This window comes from Bufo bufo, chromosome 6 (assembly GCF_905171765.1).
Source record: "Bufo bufo chromosome 6, aBufBuf1.1, whole genome shotgun sequence".
Lineage (NCBI taxonomy): Eukaryota > Metazoa > Chordata > Amphibia > Anura > Bufonidae > Bufo > Bufo bufo.
Window position 1 is genome coordinate 277,806,865 of NC_053394.1, and position 23,061 is coordinate 277,829,925.

The 23,061-nt window shown below is 45.2% G+C and overlaps 1 protein-coding gene across 1 annotated transcript in view; it reads right to left on the bottom strand.

Annotated features, from left to right (window-relative positions):
* Nucleotides 1-23,061, bottom strand: part of LOC121005655 (corticotropin-releasing factor receptor 1) — a 197,449-nt gene that overhangs the window by 49,556 nt on the left and 124,832 nt on the right. Inside the window, exon 3 of the mRNA XM_040438428.1 lies at nt 6,501-6,586. Within this exon, the coding sequence (XP_040294362.1) occupies nt 6,501-6,586 (86 nt within the window). The remainder of the gene's footprint in view (nt 1-6,500; nt 6,587-23,061) is intronic.

Below are 23,061 nucleotides of genomic sequence, written 5' to 3' on the forward strand. Positions count from 1 at the left end.
ACTACGGCCAAGGACAATATATGTCCTTTATGGCCCACTAGGTAAATGTGGTTCCTGCCCAGCCACACCAGCAACTTGGCCAGGCGACGCCGCTTCTGCCTCCACATTCTCACGCTGTTGGTCCGGCGACAATGTCCGTCTCTTCATCCTCTACCGTGTCCTCAGCCTCCACTGCAGTAACAATTCACAGTATCCCTCCAGCATACCACATGTGTAGGGCATGGCGGTGTCACGCTGTTCTGCATCTAGTTTTCCTGGGCAAACCGAGTCACACAGGGGAGGAACTGCTCCATGTCCTTTATCAAGAAACCGAATCCTGGCTTTTTCCTTGACAACTCAAAATCGGAACCATGGTGACTGACAACGGGAAGAACATGCTGTGTCAATCTGGTTGTCTGGTTGTAAAGCAGTTTCTGAAGTCTTCACCCCATCTGCAAGACATCCTGAAAATGGCCAGAAAACTTTGCATGCACTTCAACCACTCGTACACTGCGAAGCACTACTTCCTTGAGCTGCAGTGGCAGAACGGCGTCCCCCAATATAGGCTGATATACGACGTTTCCACCCGTTGGAATTCCATTCTCCATATGTTGGACTGATTATTTGAACAAAGAAAGGCAATAAACGAGGAGGACATTGGAGCACAAGCAATGTGTAGAGAAATGGCTGGTTTATCTACACAGGTGACAGAAGAGGAGGAGCAGGAGCAGCTGGAGGAGCTACAGGGTGATGAGGAAGACGAGGCAGATGACCCAGACACACCATGGCTGTATGTAGTGGAGATGGAGGCAGGGGTTCACTTGCACAAATGGCCCAATGCATGCTCAGTTGCTTGCGTAGTGACAGCCGAATTGTCACCATTCGGCAGAGGGTGACCAGCGTCTTCCTTTGTGCAAGATTTATTTCCAAACAACACAGCAGATAGGCAACGTTTTGGTTTCACATAAGCCTTTCTGTCTGCTGTGTTGGTTGGAAATAAATCTTGCACAAAGGAAGACGCTGGTCGCGTTTCATTTTTATTTTTATGTCTACCATTTACAGCGGGAAAGAGTCTTACTGCTGGTGACCGTGACGCTTCCAAAGACTTGGGACACTGGTGCTGTCCTTAGAATACAATTTTCTGACACTGGGCATAGGGATGACTACTGGTTTTCCACTATGTTAGACCCTCGCTACGGATCCAAAATGGGGGCCTTTTTTTACACCTGCTGAGAGGGAGGTCAAACTGAAATATTATGGAGAAATCCTATGTAGTCAGTTGGCTGCTGCTTATATGCATCCTCACGCAGGTCTGACCGGGGGGGCCCTCTGCGCTCATGTTCCACTGCCATGGCTGCTGGAGGGGGGTTTGGGTATGGGCAGGAGCAGTACCAGATCCATCAGTCTAGAGTCGATGATGAGCAGCTTTCTTCACCCGCCTACTGAAGAAACTGCCACCGTAACACTATGTCACTGGGCCACTCTGTGGTCTCCTCATGCTGTTTCCACCTCACCACTATGTCACTGGGCCACTCTGTGCGCTGCTGCCACCTCACTACTCTGTGGTCTCCTCATGCTGCTGCCACATCACCCTTCTGTGTTCTCTTCATGCTGCTGCCATCTCACCACTATGTCACTAGGCCACTCTGTGGTCTCCTCATGCTGCTGCCACCTCACCACTCTGTGGTCTCTACATGCTGCTGCCACCTCACCACTTAGTCACTGGGCCACTCTGTGGTCTCCTCATGCTGCTGCCACCTCACCACTCTGTGGTCTCCTCATGCTGCTGCCACATCACCACTCTGTGGTCTCCTTATGATGCTGCCACCTCACTACTCTGTGGTCTCCTCACTCTGCTGCCACATCACCCTTCTGTTTTCTCCTCATGCTGCTGCCATCTCACCACTCTGTGGTCTCCTCATGCTGCTGCCACCTCACCACTCTGTGGTCTCCTCATGCTGATGCCACCTCAATACTCTGTGGTCTCCTCATGCTGCTGCCACCTCACCACTCTGTGGTCTCCTCATGCTGCTGCCACCTCACCACTATGTCACTAGGCCACTCTGTGGTCTCCTCATGCTGCTGCCACCTCACTACTATGTCACTGGACCACTCTGTGGTCTCCTCATGCTGCTGCCACATCACCCTTCTGTGTTCTCCTCATACTGCTGCCATCTCACCCCTATGTCACTGGGCCACTTTGTGGTCTCCTCATGCTGCTGCCACGTCACCACTATGTCACTAGGCCACTCTGTGGTCTCCTCATGCTGCTGCCATCTCACCACTTTGTGATGCAGGCCCTTGCATATAATGTTTTACAGGGTCAGGTCACCTGAAGGCCCTCACCTAAAATCTTTTACAGGGTCATCTCAACTGCAGGCCCTCGCAAAAAAATGTTTTACAGGGTCAGCTCACCTGCAGGCCCTCACCTAAAAACTTTTACAGGGTCAGCTCACCTTCTGATGATGACAGCAAAGTCTTGCCTGTTGGTACTCTGGCACATATGGCTGACTTTATGTTAGGCTGCCATTCCCACAACCCGCGCGTTATACGCATTTTAGACAACACGTATTACTGGTTGTTCACCCTTCTCGACCCCCGCTACAAAGAACTTCTCATCTCTTATTCCTCTGGTAAAGAGGACAAGCAAAACGGTGCTATACCATAAGGTCCTTGTTGAAAAATTGCTCCAAAGTTGATAGGGCAGACATCTGAATGGATCGTCAACGTCATGGGGACATGCGATCACCTAGAAGTTATCTAGAGTCAACAAAGCGGCACCAGGTCCTCACCTACAAGTACAGTCTCAGTAGCCAAGAGTCTGGTCAACACAATCCTCACCATGATGGCACAATGGTTAAACGTTGTGGAGGCCGGGAGCAAGTTGGCTGCTGGCACCAGACTTGCCCTCCAATAGATCCTCGTTAACGGAAAGTGTACTAATTCCAATAACAGGGCCGCTTAGGAGTGCTGTATTGTAATTTATCGTCACTACCTCACCGAGTCGGGAGTGGGTAATTGCCGCGTGCCTGCTGCCTTCCTTGGATGTTTGTTCTTTAATAACTTGACCCACCCTCTCTGGGTGGTTCACAATTAGGAAAAAAAAGGGACAAGGCAACAGCAGCCTATCAGATTTCAGCCATTGACCTCCCTTGGATGTGGCAGCCCTTTCTCAGGCTCCCTCTCTGATTCCCCGTTACCCATGATCACCATGGTAGGTGCACAAAAGAACATCGAAAGTTGATAGGGCAGACATCCAAATGGATCGTCGCCGTCACGGGGATGTGCAATCGCCCAGAGGTTATCTAGAGTCACCAATGCGGCAGCAGGCCCTCGCTCCTAATGTTTTAGATGGTCAGATCAGCAGGCCCTTGCTCCAAATGTTTTCGAGGGTCACCAGCAGGCCATCAATCATAATTTTTCAAGGGTGTGTATGATGCCCTCCTTTATGTGTAACAAAGGGTGTTTTGGAGTGCCGGTTCTTTGTAATTTTTGGCAGCCCTTTCACTTAGTGCATAGACTTTGAGTGTAGGAGTCCCTCTACCTGAACTATTGTACCACAATGTGAATGAGGCCCTCTATTATGTGATATACAAGTTGTATCGGAGTACCTCTTCCTTGTCATTTTTGGCAGCACTTGCACTTTATATACAAGTAAATATACAGGAAAGAATGTTTCTTAACAATTTTTCCTCTAAAATTGATATTTTTTTTGGTTTTGTGCGTATTATTGTCAGTCTCTAAAAGTGGCGTACTACTCGGACTCATGGTTCCCAGCAGCGACCTGGGAGTCCAAGATGCATCGAGACATCCTCCCCATGCTGTTCCCGAACCATTTCGGTGGTGTTTCTATGAACCAGGCACCCTCCCCTCTTCAGAGCAGGGGGTGCCTGGTTTAATGCTCGGGTTCTCCCATTGACTTCTATTATACTCGGGTGCTTGGTAGAGCACCCGAGCATCCCGATGTGTTCGGCCAGAGCACCGGAGCACTTTGGTGCTTGATCATCACTAGTAGACATCTATGTGGAATCAGCTTACTACGGTGTAAAAGGAGTGCGCTCTTTCACGCTATAGTAGGATCTTGGGCCTCTGCATGATTCTTTATACCTGACGCTAACTTTTACCTGTAAGGCTGAGTTCACATTTGAGTTATTTGGTCAGTTTTGGCCCCATAATTGACCAAATGAGTGTAGTGTGAAGTAATTCTAAGAGCGACGCCTGTCATCTGCGTGTCATACTGACTCACATTATTGTTTCACTACCACAGCAGACTCCCTATGCGTGTTTCTGCAAGACACAGTGTTTTATACCACTTTACAGGCTCTCTGCAGCTAGGAAATACAAACCGGATTCCCAAAAAGTTGGGACACTATACAAATCGTGAATAAAAACTGAATGCAATGATGTGGAGGTGCCAACTTCTAATATTTTATTCAGAATAGAACATAAATCACGGAACAAAAGTTTGGTGTCTACAAATCCCCAAAAAGTTGGGACAAGGCCATTTTCACCACTGTGTGGCATCACCCCTTCTTCTTACAACACTCAACAGATGTCTGGGGACCGAGGAGACCAGTTTCTCAAGTTTAGAAATAGGAATGCTCTCCCATTCTTGTCTAATACAGGCCTCTAACTGTTCAATCGTCTTGGGCCTTCTTTGTTGCACCTTCCTCTTTATGATGCGCCAAATGTTCTCTATAGGTGAAAGATCTGGACTGCAGACTGGCCATTTCAGTACCCGGATCCTTCTCCTACGCAGCCATGATGTTGTGATTGATGCAGAATGTGGTCTGGCATTATCTTGTTGAAAAATGCAGGGTCTTCCCTGAAAGAGATGACGTCTGGATGGGAGCATATGTTGTTCTAGAACCTGAATATATTTTTCTGCATTGATGGTGCCTTTCCAGACATGCAAGCTGCCCATGCCACACGCACTCATGCAACCCCATACCATCAGAGATGCAGGCTTCTGAACTGAGCGTTGATAACAACTTGGGTTGTCCTTGTCCTCTTTGGTCCGGATGACATGGCGTCCCAGATTTCCAAAAAGAACTTCGAATCGTGACTCGTCTGACCACAGAACAGTCTTCCATTTTGCCACACTCCATTTTAAATGACCCCTGGCCCAGTGAAAACGCCTGAGCTTGTGGATCTTGCTTAGAAATGGCTTCTTCTTTGCACTGTAGAGTTTCAGCTGGCAACGGCGGATGGCACGGTGGATTGTGTTCACTGACAATGGTTTCTGGAAGTATTCCTGAGCCCATTCTGTGATTTCTTTTACAGTAGCATTCCTGTTTGTGGTGCAGTGTCGTTTAAGGGCCCAGAGATCACGGGCATCCAGTATGGCCTTGACCCTTACGCACAGAGATTGTTCCAGATTCTCTGAATCTTCGGATGATGTTATGCACAGTTGATGATGATAGATGCAAAGTCTTTGCAATTTTTCGCTGGGTAACACCTTTCTGATATTGCTCCACTATCTTTCTGCGCAACATTGTGGGAATTGGTGATCCTCTACCCATCTTGGCTTCTGAGAGACACTGCCACTCTGAGAAGCTCTTTTTATACCCAATCATGTTGCCAATGGACCTAATTAGTGTTAATTGGTCTTCCAGCTCTTCGTTATGCTCAAATTTACTTTTTCCAGCCTCTTATTGCTACTTGTCCCAACTTTTTGGGGATTTGTTGACACCGTGAAATTTTGAATCAACGGATTTTTCCTTTAAAATGATACATTTACTCGGATTAAACGTTTGATCTGTCATCTATGTTCTATTACAAATAAAATATTGACATTTGCCATCTCCACATCATTGCATTCAGTTTTTATTCACAATTTGTTTAGTGTCCCAACTTTTTTGGAATCCGGTTTGTAGCTGTTTTTAACGCGATTCGCCACAATTAAATTTGGATCGAATCAAATCTTTTCAGAAAATTTAGCAAACTGACCGAATCAAATTTTTGAGAAATTCGCTCTCCTCTAGTGATTGTTTGTACACCAGTATCAGTAAATGGTCCCCATAGTTTCTAGATCTGAACTTCTTCATTCTTGGACTGCTTCAGAAGATGTAAACAAGCAGTGTATACTATTTGATGGAGGCATCCATCCTTGTGTATGGGCACAAAAGGCAGATTGTAAGGTTGCTTTATACTTAGTGTCTATGTTATTCCTACTGCTATAATATTCCTACTGATATGATGATATTTATAGTGTCAGATTCCCACACATCACATCTGTATCTCTATCAGTGAATGATGTTTTATGCTTTTGGCTGTGGTGCAGTTATCCCAGTGACAGTGGACTATAGAATAGCAAGATTTCTGAACAGAACATGTAAACCAACCCACATGAATATGTAGCCTCACCCACATAGAGGTGCTCAACACTAGAAACAATAGGGATAACAAGATGTAGCCAGTCAACATTTAATGTTTTTAACACCAAATGTCATCTTTTCATATATGTTATGTTCCTAGAGAATCTTTTTAATAGATGAATTGAGAACACAGGATTCTCTTACCTCCTGTTTCAGTATTTCTTGACATTGCGTATAATCTCCTCTTCCTGCCCAGCTGCCATTGAGATGACATTCTCTGTAGACATTACCTAAGCAGAAAACCAGAAAGCTTCTCATTAGCAAAAGTATGATTAATAACCCACAGTCGCATTGGTAGGATTATAATAGAATGAGATAATAGTACAAAAGATTAAGTAGAGGGGAAATGCTACCTTATCAATGTATTTCAAAAGAAAATCACTGTTCTTAATAAAATTAGTAAAGGAAGAAAAAAAAAAAAATACCTCCAGCATCTAAAAATGAAATAGTTAAATGTTAGTGATATTAGTAATAATTTCTTTGGAGTCAAAAATTACCAACTTTGGTTGTATGTTAATAATATGAGACATGGTTATTATTGTACATAATTTTTTGCTTTTACCTTTTTCGCATTTAAATCAAAATGAGGCAAGATATATATCATATAACCCCCCCAATGACCGGTCAAGGGCCATCTTCCTGAATAGTCTCAGTCTTGAAGTAACAGTTGCAGAACACAGCTGTCAACAACATCCAAAGTTCCAAAGACAATGCAGAAGCGTCTTCTGAATCTTCTTTCTTAATCACTTACTAAAAAGCAATTATTGGCCGGTCATGTTACTCAAGACTAGAGTTTAGTAGAGTTTAGCAAATGAGTAGGTCCTTATTTCATAGGAGAAACAGAAAAAATATAACAATTGAAATTAGATACAAATGTACTGCTCCTGTAGTTCTTTAAGTCCTTAAAGAGTTTATTTCACAAATAAAAAATAAAAAAACAGAAAATGGTCGTTGATCCAGGGAGTTATTTTGATTGCCTGATTGGAGTTGGGAAGGAATTTTCTCCCCCTAAAATAAGGAAAATTAGCTTCTACCTCATGGGGTTTTTTGCCTTGCTCTGGATCAACTTGCAGGCTGAACTGGATGGACAGATGTCTTTTTTCAGCCTTACAATGTTACTATGTCATATATGAATTATTGCATGCTATTATCGTAACTATATCAATTCAGAAAAAGCACTGGTGACTGATCTCTAGTAATTTTCACCTTTTTTTTTTAACCCGCATATCTGGAGAACTCTCTTCCCTTTCTGTGGGTGGGCAGCAACTCTACACATGTGACCATCAAGCACCTATGTCTCCCAGCAGATTTCAATAGGCTTTTGTTACCCCTTCCTACAGTACCTGTCATAGAAAATAGTCCATCACACACAGCCCCAGCGATTGTACTAATAAAGTTATAGTTTGCAACACCCTTCCCCCGATTTTCTTCTTCACTATCTAGAGAGAGGTATAGCTATAGCTATGTGGTTATATATATATATATATATATATATATATATGTAAAAGTAGGGACAAATTAATAAATAAAAGGTGTCTACAACTGGGACACTTAACTATAAGTTAACTATGATGGCACTAAAATGGAGGGAGCAGGGAGGTGAATGATCAAGTTAGTCCACCATTGGATGCAGGAGAAGGTGGACCAGAATTTCAGCCATGAGAAAAACAACAGGGGTACTGCCACAGAGGGTAATGTAAAGTACATAAAAAAAACGTATTTTTTTTTATATATGTATCAGATATTGCAATAATATTTCATTTGAAAAATCTTAAGGCTTATTTACACTGCACCAAGGAAGTATTCCTTTCTGACAATTGCCTGCTCCTCACTGGAGGTGAAAAGTTGCATTTACATGTGCCGATCACCTCCACTGTTTGAGAACGAAATATGGCTACTGTCATCACTTACTCTCACACAAATTCAGTAGGGGGAATTTATCAAAACTGGTCTAAAGGAAAACTGGCTTACATTCCACCACTCTGACTTAATTTTTCCACCACATTAAAACACTGTTCATATCCAAGGGGTTACGGCTACCCTGTAATCCAGCAGCAGTGGTCGTGCTTGAACACTATAGGATAAAGCCTCAGCCTATGTGCACTCTTGCAGTCCCAGACACCAGAGAGGCTGGCTCCTTTTCCCATAGTGTAAAAGCACGGCCATCACTGCTGTATTGCAGGGTGGTCATAACCCCAGAAAATGAGCAGTGTATAATGAGAATGAAAAATGAATTAAGCCAGCAGAGGAAGCAATATGGACAATCACAATACAATAGTAAGTGCCTTGTATTAACTTTCTCTACATGATAAATGCCATTTGCTAAAGTGAGACCACCCTCATCATATATGATGATGATCTTTCCTCAGGATAGGTCATCATTATCACATCAGTGGTGGTCCAAGTCTCGGCACCCACATCAATCAGCTATTATGGGGAGCTGCCAGCTCTCAGTATCTCTCCCAAGCACAGCACCATACATAGTATAGTGGTTGTGCTTGGTAACGGGGCTGAGCTGCAACTCGGCCATGTGACTGATGTACAGTGTCATCACATGGCCTAGGAAGAGGCTGCGGCACTCATGGAGCACCGGCCTCTTCTAACAGCTGATCGGTGGGAGTCCCAGGTGTCGGACCCCCACCAATCTGATATTAATGACCTATCCTTGGGATAGAAAACCTCAGGGATTGGCAGCACTACTTATCCCACACACTTGGGTACGGACCAGTAGCCAAGCTTCAAGCCGTGTGGTGCACGCAGATAGGGATCCTGGCTGGGGGTCCCAACTCATCCAGAAGCTTCAATAATCCACAGCACTCACCAGTAGTTGATGTAAAATGGTCATTTATTCACTCAGACAGCTAGATTAAAGCGACATTTCGACCATGGTTGGTCTTTATCAAGCAATCGTATCCTTGGGATAGGTCATCAATATTTATTACTGGATAACCCCTATATGTACGTTTAACACAGGTCATTCAGGCCAAACATAGCTTTGGTACTATGGGAATAATAACTCTATGATTATATGTTCTCATTACTGGTAATAAAGGAAAATATTTTAATGAACAGTTGCAGCTGGTGCACAGGGGGCATTTTTGGACTGAACCATCAAATTGCAGCTAAATAGTTGACTAGGGAAATTGGCCTCTAATTGCTTGTGATGTAAATTTTTTTGGAGTAATTATTATTCCTTCCACTTCCACTTTTTTTAACGGAACATTATAAATTTGCAGATCAATATCCACTATCCTTCAATATTGTTCTCGCATTGATCTGTTATTAAACTGGGGATTAGTTGAAGAGATTTAGCCATCAGCCGAGAGAATTACATGCAATGCAGTAGGACAATTTGTGAAAAATAACTATTATACATTGTATCAATTGTATGTTATACCATTTTTCCATAGCATCCAAGCTACGGAACATTGTATTGTCCTTGCATCAGATGTGACACTGACCCAAAGATAATACCAAGCACTCTTTATCCCTCGAGAAAAAAGAAGTGACAGATAAAAGAAGCTTCACTTACAGGAAGCAAAATTGTTTTGAAAAGTCTAATAACAACTTGAAGCTTTCTACAAAAGGAGCGGCATTGGTGTGACAGCATATTTCTTTTAATGCATTGTTACAGTAGAGTCTACACTACAATGGCAGATTGCTGGATTCCTACTGCTTATTAGCAAAGCATTACATTTGGTTTATGAAGCTATATGTAATTTATATCCCTCCCGCATCCATTAATGCATCACCCCCTATGAGCAAATGTGATTGCTCAGCAAACAATAAGATGCTAATGTTCCGAGACTTCAACCTGTGAATATTGAGTTACTGTTATTCTCCTATGGATAAACTAAAAATAGAATACAGTAAAAGCAGTTACTTAGTGTTTCTCCTGAAGGCAGTAAGTAATTAAATAGGATTTTATCAGCCACCCAAGGAAGTGAAGTCAAGATTTAATTTGTATGTTCTGACTATAGCATAGTGAGATCACACATGTCAGATTTCATTTGAAATTTGATGCATAATCTGTGTGAAATCCGCAAGTAAGAGCGGGTTTGCATTATGCATAACGGAACAAAACAGAACCGTTATTTGTGCTTATAAAAATGTATTAGGACAGAGCAAAATGGAAGCCTCTTAAAGGGTTTTGTCCTAAAATTCCGTTATATTCCATTATAACCCTGTTATAATGGAACACTCTAACGTAATTTCTAACACTGATCTGAACCCGTCCTAAGAGGGTTTAAAATCAGCCTTGCCCCTCCTACAAAGAAAACCGTATTCTGTAAGGTAAATGTTGCATTGCCAACACCACCTAGTTGAACCGTTGAACTGTATTGTGACTGTTACTAGAACATGCCAGCATTTCTATAATGCAAGAAAATTTAGGATCACAGGTGAATATCCATGAGGCAAACATAATTACAAAAAACAAGTTGGCTGCAGACCATTATATATACAAACAATAGAGCTAAGAAATGGGGGTCATTCTAGATAAAAGTGGTACAATACCGACTATAAATGAGTATACATGAATAATGGAAGCTCTTAGCACACATACGTGTCGGGCCCATCTACCAGGCGTCAAGGTGGCTTCCGCAGATGGGTCCCTATCACTAAAGAAACTGCCTCACTTTGGACTTACAGTTGCAAGAAAAAGTATGTGAACCCTTTGGAATGATATGGATTTCTGCACAATTTGGTCATAAAATGTGATCTGATCTTCATCTAAGTCACAACAATAGACAATCACAGTCTGCTTAATCTAATAACACACAAAGAATTAAATGTTACCATGTTTTTATTGAACACACCATGTAGACATTCACAGTGCAGGTGGAAAAAGTATGTGAACCCTTGGATTTAATAACTGGTTGAACCTCCTTTGGCAGCAATAACTTCAACCAAACGTTTCCTGTAGTTGCAGATCAGACGTGCACAACGGTCAGGAGTAATTCTTGACCATTCCTCTTTACAGAACTGTTTCAGTTCAGCAATATTCTTGGGATGTCTGGTGTGAATCGTTTTCTTGAGGTCATGCCACAGCATCTCAATCGTGTTGAGGTCAGGACTCTGACTGGGCCACTACAGAAGGCGTATTTTCTTCTGTTTAAGCCATTCTGTTGTTGATTTACTTCTATGCTGTGGGTTGTTGTCCTATTGCAACACCCATCTTCTGTTGAGCTTCAGTTGGTGGACAGATGGCCTTAAGTTCTCCTGCAAAATGTCTTGATAAACTTGGGAATTCATTTTTCCTTCGATGATAGCAATCCGTCCAGGCCCTGATGCAGCAAAGCAGCCCCAAACCATGATGCCCCCACCACCATACTTCACAGTTGGGATGAGGTTTTGATGTTGGTGTGCTGTGCCTCTTTTTCTCCACACATAGTGTTGTGTGTTTCTTTCAAACAACTCAACTTTGGTTTCATCTGTCCACAGAATATTTTGCCAGTACTGCTGTGGAACATCCAGGTGCTCTTGTGCAAACTGTAAACGTGCAGCAATGTTTTTTTTGGACAGCAGTGGCTTCCTCTGTGGTATCCTCCCATGAAATCCATTCTTGTTTAGTGTTTTACGTATCGTAGATTCGCTAACAAGGATGTTAGCATATGCCAGAGACTTTTGCAAGTCTTTAGCTGACACTCTAGGATTCTTCTTCACCTCATTGAGCAGTCTGTGCTGTGCTCTTGCAGTCATCTTTACAGGACGGCCACTCCTAGGGAGAGTAGCAGCATTGCTGAACTTTCTCCATTTATAGACATTTTGGAGATACTTTTATAACCCTTTCCAGCTTTATGCAAGTTAACAGTTCTTAATCGTAGGTCTTCTGAGAGCTCTTTTGTGCGAGGCATCATTCACATCAGGCAATGCTTCTTGTGAAAAGCAAATCCAGAACTGGTGTGTGTTTTTTTTATAGGGCAGGGCAGCTGTAACCAACATCTCTAATCTCATCTCATTGATTGGACTCCAGTTGGCTGACACCTCATTCCAATTAGCTCTTGCAGATGTCATTAGTCTAGGGGTTCACATACTTTTTCCACCTTTACTGTGAATGTTTACATGGTGTGTTCAATAAAAACATGGTAACATTTAATTCTTTGTGTGTTATTAGTTTAAGCAGACTGTGATTGTCTATTGTTGTGACTTAGATGAAGATCAGATCACATTTTATGACCAATTTGTGCAGGAATCCATATCATTTCAAAGGGTTCACATACTTTTTCTTGCAACTGTAAGCCTACAATATTAAGGGCAGTGTAGGAACCAGCTACAAACATACTCTGCTCAGAAGTCCAAGGTAGATGGGCGTGTCCAGTCTAAAAGGGGTGCCACCCCCAATATATTGCAAGAAAATTTAGACTAAAACCTTCAGAATCACAGGTGCATATCCATGAGGCAAACATAATTACATAAAACAACCTTGACGCCTGGTAGATGGGCCTGACACGTATGTGCGCTAAGAGCTTCCATTATTCATGTATACTCATTTATAGTCGGTATTGTACCACTTTTATCTAGAATGACCCCATTTCTTAGCTCTATTGTTTGTATATATAATGGTATGCAGCCATCTTGTTTTTTGTAATTATGTTTGCCTCATGGATATGCACCTGTGATCCTGAAGGTTTTAGTCAAAATTTTCTTGCAATATATTGGGGGTGTCACCCCTTTTAGACTGGACACGCCCATCTACCTGGGACTTCTGAGCAGAGTATGTTTGTAGCTGGTTCCTACACTGCCCTGAATATTGTAGGCTTAAGCAAGTCCAAAGTGAGGCAGTTTCTTTAGTGATAGGGACCCATCTGCGGAAGCCACCTTGATGCCTGGTAGATGGGCCCGACACATATGTGCGCTAAGAGCTTCCATTATTCATTTATACTCATTTATAGTCGGTATTGTACCACTTTAATCTAGAATGACCCCCATTTCTTAGCTCTATTGTTTGTATATATGATGGTGTGCAGCCATCATGTTTTTTGTAATTATGTTTGCCTCATGGATATGCACCTGTGATCCTGAAGGTTTTAGTCTAAATTTTCTTGCAATATATTGGGGGTGGCACCCCTTTTAGACTGGACACGCCCATCTACCTGGGACTTCTGAGCAGAGTATGTTTGTAGCTGGTTCCTACACTGCCCTGAATATTGTAGGCTTAAGTAAGTCCAAAGTGAGGCAGTTTCTTTAGTGATAGGGACCCATCTGCGGAAGCCACCTTGACGCCTGGTAGATGGGCCCGACACGTATGTGCGCTAAGAGCTTCCATTATTCATGTATACTCATTTATAGTCGGTATTGTACCACTTTTATCTAGAATTTCTATAATGTTTTGTTTATGCATGCTATAATCTATCTCCCAGAATTTTGTGTTTTCTGAGATTTTGATACTGATAATGTATCCTCAGGATGGGTCATCAGTATCTGACTGGTGGAGGTCCGACAACCAGGTCCCCCTCCGATCAGGTGTTTGAGAAGGCACCAGCACTCCTGGGAGTGCCATGGACTTCTCTCAGCTTTTTCTAGGCCAGTGAACACAAGTTCATCTGTCACATGGCCTAATTGCAGCTCAGCCCCATTATAGTGAATGGGGCTGAGCTGTGATACCAAGCACAGACGTTATACAATATATGGTGCTGTGCTTGGTAAGCAAAGAGAAAGATGTACTGACAGGAGCATTGGCGCCTTCTCAAACAGCTGATTGCCGGGAGTCCCGGTTGTCGGACCCCCACCAATTAGATACTGATGACCTAGCCTTAGTGTTGAGCGAAGCAAAGCATTCGAAGTGGAATTCGGTCGAAGTTTAGAAAAACTTCGATTTTAAATGAATCCGAATTTCGTTGCACTTCGTAGTAATTAATCAGGTTTTCCTAAAATGGTGGCTGCACGTATTACAAAGGGAATAGGTAGAGATGTGGCAGGGAGACTTATTCTGTATCAGTTTTATTTATTTACTCCTAAATTTACGTACTTATTCCTATATCAGCTAAACTAAGATATGTAATTCAATACCAATAAGTTAGTAGCCTTTATTATTCTAGTGCCACCGTGCCAACCAATATCATCCAGCCTGCACCACTTAGAGGCCAGGTCTCAATGATGACCATCCTCATCTTTTGCTGTCTTCCAAATCATCCTTCAAAGTCTCCATGTCCTAGAAAATCAAATTGTAGATGATGGCAGCATATTCTTCCAAAAGTTTCTTTATTAGTGGTTAGTCCATTAAAAATGTAAAAAAGAGGCTAATAAAAGCTGCAACGTTTCGACTACGCAGTAGTCTTTGTCAAGCATGCCTTCCAATGAGGAGTCAGTAAGGTACTGAAGTGCTGCTCTACAAGCTATTGATAATCATGTCCTAGAAAAGTCAGCAAGATGCAGAGAGGCAGAGCTGGATGTTTCTGATGGCATGCTCTCATCGATATTAGATGATGTGGAAAATGGGGAAAAGCAGATGGCAGAAGAAGGGCTCCCACCTGTAATGCAGGAGAGTGCTGGGGTTGGAGATTTGGGTATGCGAGAGCTGATTAATATTCTGTGTTTACTGAACACTGAATCTGCAGGAGATTGCAGGCCAGAACAACAATAATATGCATATTGTCCCCCAACCTATCCAGTCAAACCCCATACCAGAAACATTCCCTGTTTAAAGGTGCCGCACAGCCATTAACAATGAAGGACAACTATACAGTGAGGTCTTTATTATTAAATGAAAGGCAGCTGTGGACTAATTGGCTGCTTGGTTCTTCATTGAATCTTCAACGCAGCATGGTCGCAACCTACCCGCAGCACGGTAACTTCGTGTGGCTGTACCATAAGGCAGAGTGGCCTGGTTATATCTGATTTATAGCGATTCGTGACAAATTAATTTGGAAGAAAACAAATTTCTTGGTGAACTTCAATGAATTTGCAGAATCACATTTTTAAAAACTTTGCTCATCTCTACCTTGACTGAGGATACGGTAGTTCATCAGTATAAAAATCTCAGAAAATCCCTTTAATTATGCCATGTATTTGCACCCATGATGATACGTCATGATTAGAGATGAGGGAATTTAAAAAAAATTCGATTTGGCCGGTTCGCCAATTTTTATTTATTTATTCGGTTCGATATGAATTTATTTGCGGTGAAGTTAAAAATTGCTATTTCCTGGCTGCAGAGGACATTTATAATTGTGTAGAACACTGTGCCTTGCAGTAACACACATAGGGATTCTGCTGTGGTAGTGAAATTATACTGTGAGTCAGTATGACATGCAGATGACAGGAGTCGCTATTAGAATTACTGCACACTTCACTTGTTTGGGCAGTCACGGGGCCAAAACTGACCAAATAACTCAAGTATGAACTCAGCCTTACAGGTCAATGTTAGCGCCAAGAAGAAGCACACTCCTTTTACACTGTTGTCAGCTGATTCCACATAGATGTCTACAGAACCTGTTCTATTAAACGCTTATACAAGTAAAGCCCCCCAACAGAGTGAAGAGGATGTCAGCAGTAAGTTTGTGTTGGCATCACTAAATATTTTGCCCTTCCTCTGATCCGTCAGAACAATAACCCCCAAAAAACGGATCCTGTCTGTGGAGCAAACGAGGTGCAGAACAGCGTGACTCCTCCGTGCCCTGCATATGTGGTATGCTAGAGGGGCACTGTGAATTGTCCCTGCAGTGGAGGCTGAGGACACGGTGGAGGATGAGAAGGCAGAGGCGGACATTGTCGCAGGACCAACGGTGTGACAATTTGGAGGCGGAAGCGGCGTCACCTGGGCAAGTTGCTGGTGTGGCTGTGCAGGAACCACATTCACCCAGGCGGCCATAAAGGACATGTATTGTCCCTGACTGTAGTTATGTAATGACCCAGAGTGGCATTACCACCTCTTTTGTACCCCCACTATCTTTATTGGTGCATTGTATGTCATCTCTTATGTTTATTTCGAATTTCCTGCAATGTGTGTATGAATTTCCTTGCCAATGTTGTGATGACATATAATGTGCCTGGTTCACCAGCAGGTGGCAGCAGTATTGGCAGACTTAGTTTCACTGGAGTGGAACCTGTTTGTTCCATTTCAGCACTCTCTAGAGAGGGAGGAGTTAGTTAGTTAGTGAGGGAGTTGAGAGTAGCCGTGTATGGGGAGGAAGCAGCAGGCCTTGTGTCACGGATGAAGTTAGCAGATAGCTGGAACATATAAATAAATGAACAATTGGCTTAATCCCAAACTAAGGAGCTTATAGGTGAGCCCTATAAAACCCTAAGAGCTCTCCCTGACTGCTATGCACATGCAAGGGTCTGTATGGTACACGATTGCATGCCCGCGTACCTAATACTGTGTGACACCTGAAAACCCTATATTAGTGAGGGGACACAACCACCGGCTCCCTGCACTTAATACGGACGGAGTCAGGGTCACCTAGAATCAAGCCAGCAAGGAAACACAATAAAGTAAATGTCTTATCTGAACAAACAGCAGAAGCAGCCTCCAGCAGTGAACACCTCATCCAGGAGGTAGTATAAACCGCAAAGTGAGGCAGTATGGGAGGGATTATAAAGGAAGACGATTAGTCAAAATAACTGACATCTGGCAGAAGGAAAGGAAATGAGAAAGTGAAACCAAAACAAAGAACATCATACAAGAGGTAGAGAAGAACGTCTGCCAGATCTTCTCACAGAACTGGCGGTGACACCTTGTCCCTGCCAGACAGGCCTTGCCTGTGAGTTCTACATGGTTGCATGTCCCCTCCTGGGCTTGCATTGCCTAAAGTCCAAGCTAAGTAATCTTGAAGCCAGGAAGAAGTTCCTAGGACTAAAGATAAAGATAAAGTAAGAGACAGACTACAGACAGCTAAGTAAAAGTTGCAGGAGAAGAGGAGAAGTTTCCTATTTAACTCAGATAGCATAGCAGAGCTGAGAAAGCTACAGCATAGCAGAGCTGAGATTGTTGCAGAAGTGTTTGCCTGACAAAGTTAAGTCAATACCTGCTGATGTCCAAGATAAAGTCTAGGAACCATTTGGATTACCGTTTGTGCCAAGTAAAGTTGTGTTTAATGTTAATGCACAGTCTGGACTCCATTTATTCTACTTATTCACTACCCAAATTCAACAACCTCTTTTGCACTTGCTTTGGACTACCACGTCTGGGATCCAAGGATATCCAGGTAGGAGCGCCGTGACACGTGCATACAACACCTTCAGAGAGATTGTAGGCCACTCTACACCACTCTGGCAATCCTACATCTGGGTACCCTACCCACACTAACATTGCTTAACTGCAACTGGCATCACGACTACTTGTTCTATAAGAGGGACATTTTTTTGTAGAAACCTCCTAAGGGGTAAGGGATAACCCAGATGCCTGGGAGTGGTCTGCTGCAGTTACAGCTCCACACATCGGGTCTGCCATGCACTTTGGCAGACACAGACAGGCTCAAGGACTGGCCCACCTTCTATTATACATGCGCGTGCAGGGCTGGTACTGCCTTTGTGGCAAAGAAATGATGGCTTGGGACTCTCCACCTCAGCTCGGCACAAGCCATCAGTTCTCTGAAAGGTGCAGAGTCCACCACTTGGAAAGGGAGGGACTGCAGCACCAGCAACTTGGCCAGGAGCACATTCAGCTTCTGCATCATTGGATGAGTGCACTCATACTGTTGGCTCTTGGCAATCACTTCGGTGATCGATTGCTGACAGAATGAGTGATGAGGAGTAGGAGGACGAGGAACAGGAGCATCAGGACCAGCAGATGATGGGAAGGACAGACAGCTCCCTTCGGCTGATGTGGTGGAGCCTTGACTGCCTAAAATCGTCTGCGTGCCACTGGGTGATGCAGTGGTTTCTGCGGCTGTCACGGCCACGGTTTTGGCCGTGACTCCTTGGGAGCCGCATACGGTTGCCCGCGGTTTTGGGTTGTAGTGTCAACCGCAGCTTGAGGCATAATGTAGTTGGCCTCAGGTGCGGTTGCCGCGGACAACAGCTATGTGTGCGGTTTACTAGGAGTTGTGTGCGAGTATGAATGCACTTTGGTATGTCTGTGTACACTCTGTGTTATGTCTGGTGTGCACGTACATCTTCCCCTCATTGTGGTTGCCCGTGGCAACGTTTGGTCGTTGTTGTACATGTGGTGGCAGTGTCCCAGCCTTCGGGCTGACTCCCTGGACATGAGTGCCACCCATGTCGTTGCCTGCGGCAACAGCCACAGTGTATGTGTTGTTTGGACACTTTTCCTTTTTATGTGTGTTTCCATTCTTTGGTGCTGGAAGGGTTAACTCCCTTCCCAGTGTGTGTGTGTGTCTCACTGGGTGTGTCCGACTGTAGGGGGTGGCTTCTTGGCCTATAAAGCCTCACTGCTTTTGCAGGTCTGCAGGTTGCTTCAGCCATGCTTAGCTGAAAGCAGCCTCCTGTCTTTACTACCTGCCAGTAAGAGCCACCCCTGTGGTCATAACCATAATGTCTCATTAAGTTTATTTCTAGTTATGTGTGATGTCCGTTTGATGTTTTACATGTGATTTTGTGCAGCTATGGATCTGGGTCCCTGTGTGGGGATGCGTTTGTGATCTGCACCCTGCTTACACAGGGATCCAGTCAGCAAGGCTGTGGCAGGTAGGTGGAACTCTTTGTTCACCTGCCATATCCATAGAGCTGTTTATGTCTCCCCTTTTCCAGCAGCTTGGCCGTTGAGACTCCTGCTCCTCCGTGTCTAGGAGGAGTGGGTTGTCTTACTCAGCTCCTAGTTTAGGGCCATCTTGAGGGCTAGCAGGGACTTCTAGGTTCCGGAGCATGAGCCCTCCTACCATCAAGGTTGGCTCATGTAGCTAGGAGTCAGGGTCAGGTTAGGGATGCCTTTAGGAGGTGACCTGCTCCCTAATCCTGTCTTCATGGCCAAGCAGCCATAACATCACCGGGCTTCACACGGCTGAGGATTTCCCCCATCCTCAGCCGTGACAGTATGACCACAGTCGCTTCTTACGTGGCGCTCCCTCGAAAGAGGGTAAAGCATGCACCGCTATCTACGGATGGAGTGCATGCGCGTTCTCCGGAGGGAGAGCGTTATGGGGGTTTCACCGTTTACGGCGCGGTGAGTGGCATTTCCCGCCATTCCTAGCTCACCGTTGTCCGTGTTGGTGTCCCCTTTTGTTTGTCTTTCCCCTCCCCCCCTCCCATTGTTTTTTGTGCCTCACCAACCTTCCCCTTTTGTTGTTGGGAGGGGCTTTGAGGGGTGGGAGTATGCATTCCCTCGAAAGAGGGTGAAGCATGTACCGCCGTCTGCGTAAGGGGTACATGCGCGCTCTTCGGAGGGAGAGCGTTCTGGGGGTTTCGCCGCTGACGGCACGGTGTGTGGCTTTTCCCCGCCACTTCCTCACCGTGTTCGTTCGGCGTCCCCTGATATTTTATTACACTTGGTGTTTGTTTGGTATGCGGTATGCATACCTTCGAAAGAGGGTGCAGCATGCAGTGTCTTCCCCTTGTGGCCTGCATGCGCGTTCTCCGGAGGGAGAGCGTTCCTGGGGGATCTCCGTTAACGGCACGGTTGGTGGCTTATTCCCCGCCACCTTACCTTCCGTGTCCTTGTTGGGGATCCCTCGTCCCTCTCCATGTTCTCTTCCCTGTGTCGCTGGTGCGGGCTGCAGGCCTCGTCGGACTGGCTGTGTTGTGTGCTGGGAGAGGATGCAGCTGACAGCGACTTTTTGGGAACCGTGTCTGGGAGAGGACGTCCCTTTCTCCCATCCCCTTGTGTGAGTCCCTCACGTGTTTTTTTTTTTTTTGGTGGGGGGGCTTTGAGGGGTGGGAGTGTCACGGCCACGGTTTTGGCCGTGACTCCTTGGGAGCCGCATACGGTTGCCCGCGGTTTTGGGTTGTAGTGTCAACCGCAGCTTGAGGCATAATGTAGTTGGCCTCAGGTGCGGTTGCCGCGGACAACAGCTATGTGTGCCGTTTCCTAGGAGTTGTGTGCGAGTATGAATGCACTTTGGTATGTCTGTGTACACTCTGTGTTGTCTGGTGTGCACGTACATCTTCCCCTCATTGTGGTTGCCCGTGGCAACGTTTGGTCGTTGTTGTACATGTGGTGGCAGTGTCCCAGCCTTCGGGCTGACTCCCTGGACATGAGTGCCACCCATGTCGTTGCCTGCGGCAACAGCCACAGTGTATGTGTTGTTTGGACACTTTTCCTTTTTATGTGTGTTTCCCTTCTTTGGTGCTGGAAGGGTTAACTCCCTTCCCAGTGTGTGTGTGTGTGTCTCACTGGGTGTGTCCGACTGTGGGGTGTGGCTTCTTGGCCTATAAAGCCTCACTGCTTTTGCAGGTTGCTTCAGCCATGCTTAGCTGAAAGCAGCCTCCTGTCTTTACTACCTGCCAGTAAGAGCCACCCCTGTGGTCATAACCATAATGTCTCATTCAGTTTATTTCTAGTTATGTGTGATGTCTGTTTGATGTTTTACATGTGATTTTGTGCAGCTATGGATCTGGGTCCCTGTGTGGGGATGCGTTTGTGATCTGCACCCTGCTTACACAGGGATCCAGTCAGCAAGGCTGTGGCAGGTAGGTGGAACTCTTTGTTCACCTGCCATATCCATAGAGCTGTTTATGTCTCTCCTTTTCCAGCAGCTTGGCCGTTGAGACTCCTGCTCCTCCGTGTCTAGGAGGAGTGGGTTGTCTTACTCAGCTCCTAGTTTAGGGCCATCTTGAGGGCTAGCAGGGACTTCTAGGTTCCGGAGCATGAGCCCTCCTACCATCAAGGTTGGCTCATGTAGCTAGGAGTCAGGGTCAGGTTAGGGATGCCTTTAGGAGGTGACCTGCTCCCTAATCCTGTCTTCATGGCCAAGCAGCCATAACATCACCGGGCTCCACACGGCTGAGGATTTCCCCCATCCTCAGCCGTGACAGCGGCAGGCTGGATCACCACATCGGAACCACGGTTCTCCGAGCCCACTTTTTGGTGACACTGCATTTGTTGACGCAGGGCCGTGGTGCCAACATTGGCACCCTTTCCATGCTTCACCTTCTGCCCACAGATTCTACATATGGCCATGTACAGGTAGGCTCCTGTAAAGCGGGTGGTCTACTCCGGGCATGTTTCGCTACCAACCTCCCACTGCTGCCACCGCTGCCTCACGAGCAAGCTGCCACCCTCTTCTCCCGATGATGAAGCCCCTTCGTCAGAGGGGGTGAAGACGTAATGACGTAGGTTTGCTATGTCGCTCCTCCCTCCGACGGATCTATCCCGCCACACTATGCAAGACAGCCTCTCTATCTGAACCGCGGGACGCCCCCACCTCTGAGCCCTTTGCGTTCTGTTGGACTGGACTCTCAGCGGATCCCCTGCACTTGTCCGCCTTGTCTGGCGGTGTCTGCTTGCTGCCTCGCTCGCAGACGGGGCAGTGGCCCTCCTTCTAAAGTTTGGGTCTCCGCTGCTTCCTGCTGCCCCCCTCTTTGGATCTTCAGTGTCGGCTGAGACCTGGTTACAGGTTTAAAGTTTGAACTATCGAATATATGTTGCTTCGTGTCCTCCTTTGCCTCCATGTTTGACCCCTCCTCCCCCATGTCCTGTGTAATCGTTTTCTCGATCTCCCCGCTTTGTCTATTCATTTAAAGGGAATATGGGACAGAAGGTAAAAATTTCTCACATTTATAAAGTGTTGCCTTATACACGATTTAATAATACACATTCTCCGGGACAAAAGGCTTGGCAAACTGATTGTCTGGGAATTTCCCTCGAAGATTGGGATAAAATGTTGGCAAATTTAAGTTTAGTTTCTTATAATTTTAATCACTTTTTGGTTCAATTTAATATTTTTCACCAAATCTATATCACACCTTTAGTGTGATCAGCTACATCATCATCATCGAGTACCGTCTGCACATCACTGATGTCCTCCTCAACCATCTCTGGGTCAGGAGCCAGACCGCTCACAACACCAGCTCCCACGCCACTCTCCTCATCACTACTTGCCCGCCTAGTGGAGGAAGCGGTGGACGTCTCCTCCACATCTTGGCTTGCCAGTAGCTGCTGCTGTCTTCTAGTAGCTCAGCTTCACTGTATAATGGAGCTGAGCCCACAGCATACAATACTTCTTTGGCTGAGGGAACAGAAAAGGACAGAGGCAGGTTAAGGACAGATGCGGGCACAGGGACTGCTCCCGTGCCATGCCAACTAAGGGTTGTGTCTGTCGATCCCACCGACTCTTGGCTGGGGGTGTCTCACTTACGACGAAGTCAAAGATCGAGTCAACCATTCACGAACCGCTGGGTTACTAGTCAAGACACGACCGCTAGCTGACACCGGGAGTTCAGGCCTCTCGCTGCGACTCCTGCTGTCACGCCACCTTTATCTGCTGCGACCTGTGCATGCGCCAGAAACATTTAGGCCTGTGCCACTCCCCTGTGCAGGGCCTGGCACTTCTCTGTCTGACATACTGTTAGATCAAAGAAATAAATAAAAAGAAAATTAAAAACCCCAAAAAAGGCTGTAATTTTCTCACTTCACCACACAACAGCTAACAAGCCCTCCCCCCCCTTAATACACACAAAAAAGGGGCTTTATAACATAACTGCACCGCTGAACATCAAATATATTTTTATTTTGCCACTAATACACGACAAAAAGGGTTTTAGAACATATAAATGTACAGGTAAACGGCAAATATGCCCTTATTTTTTTCCACTTATATACGCCACAGAAGGCTTTAGAACATATAACTGCACCGCTGAACGGCAAATA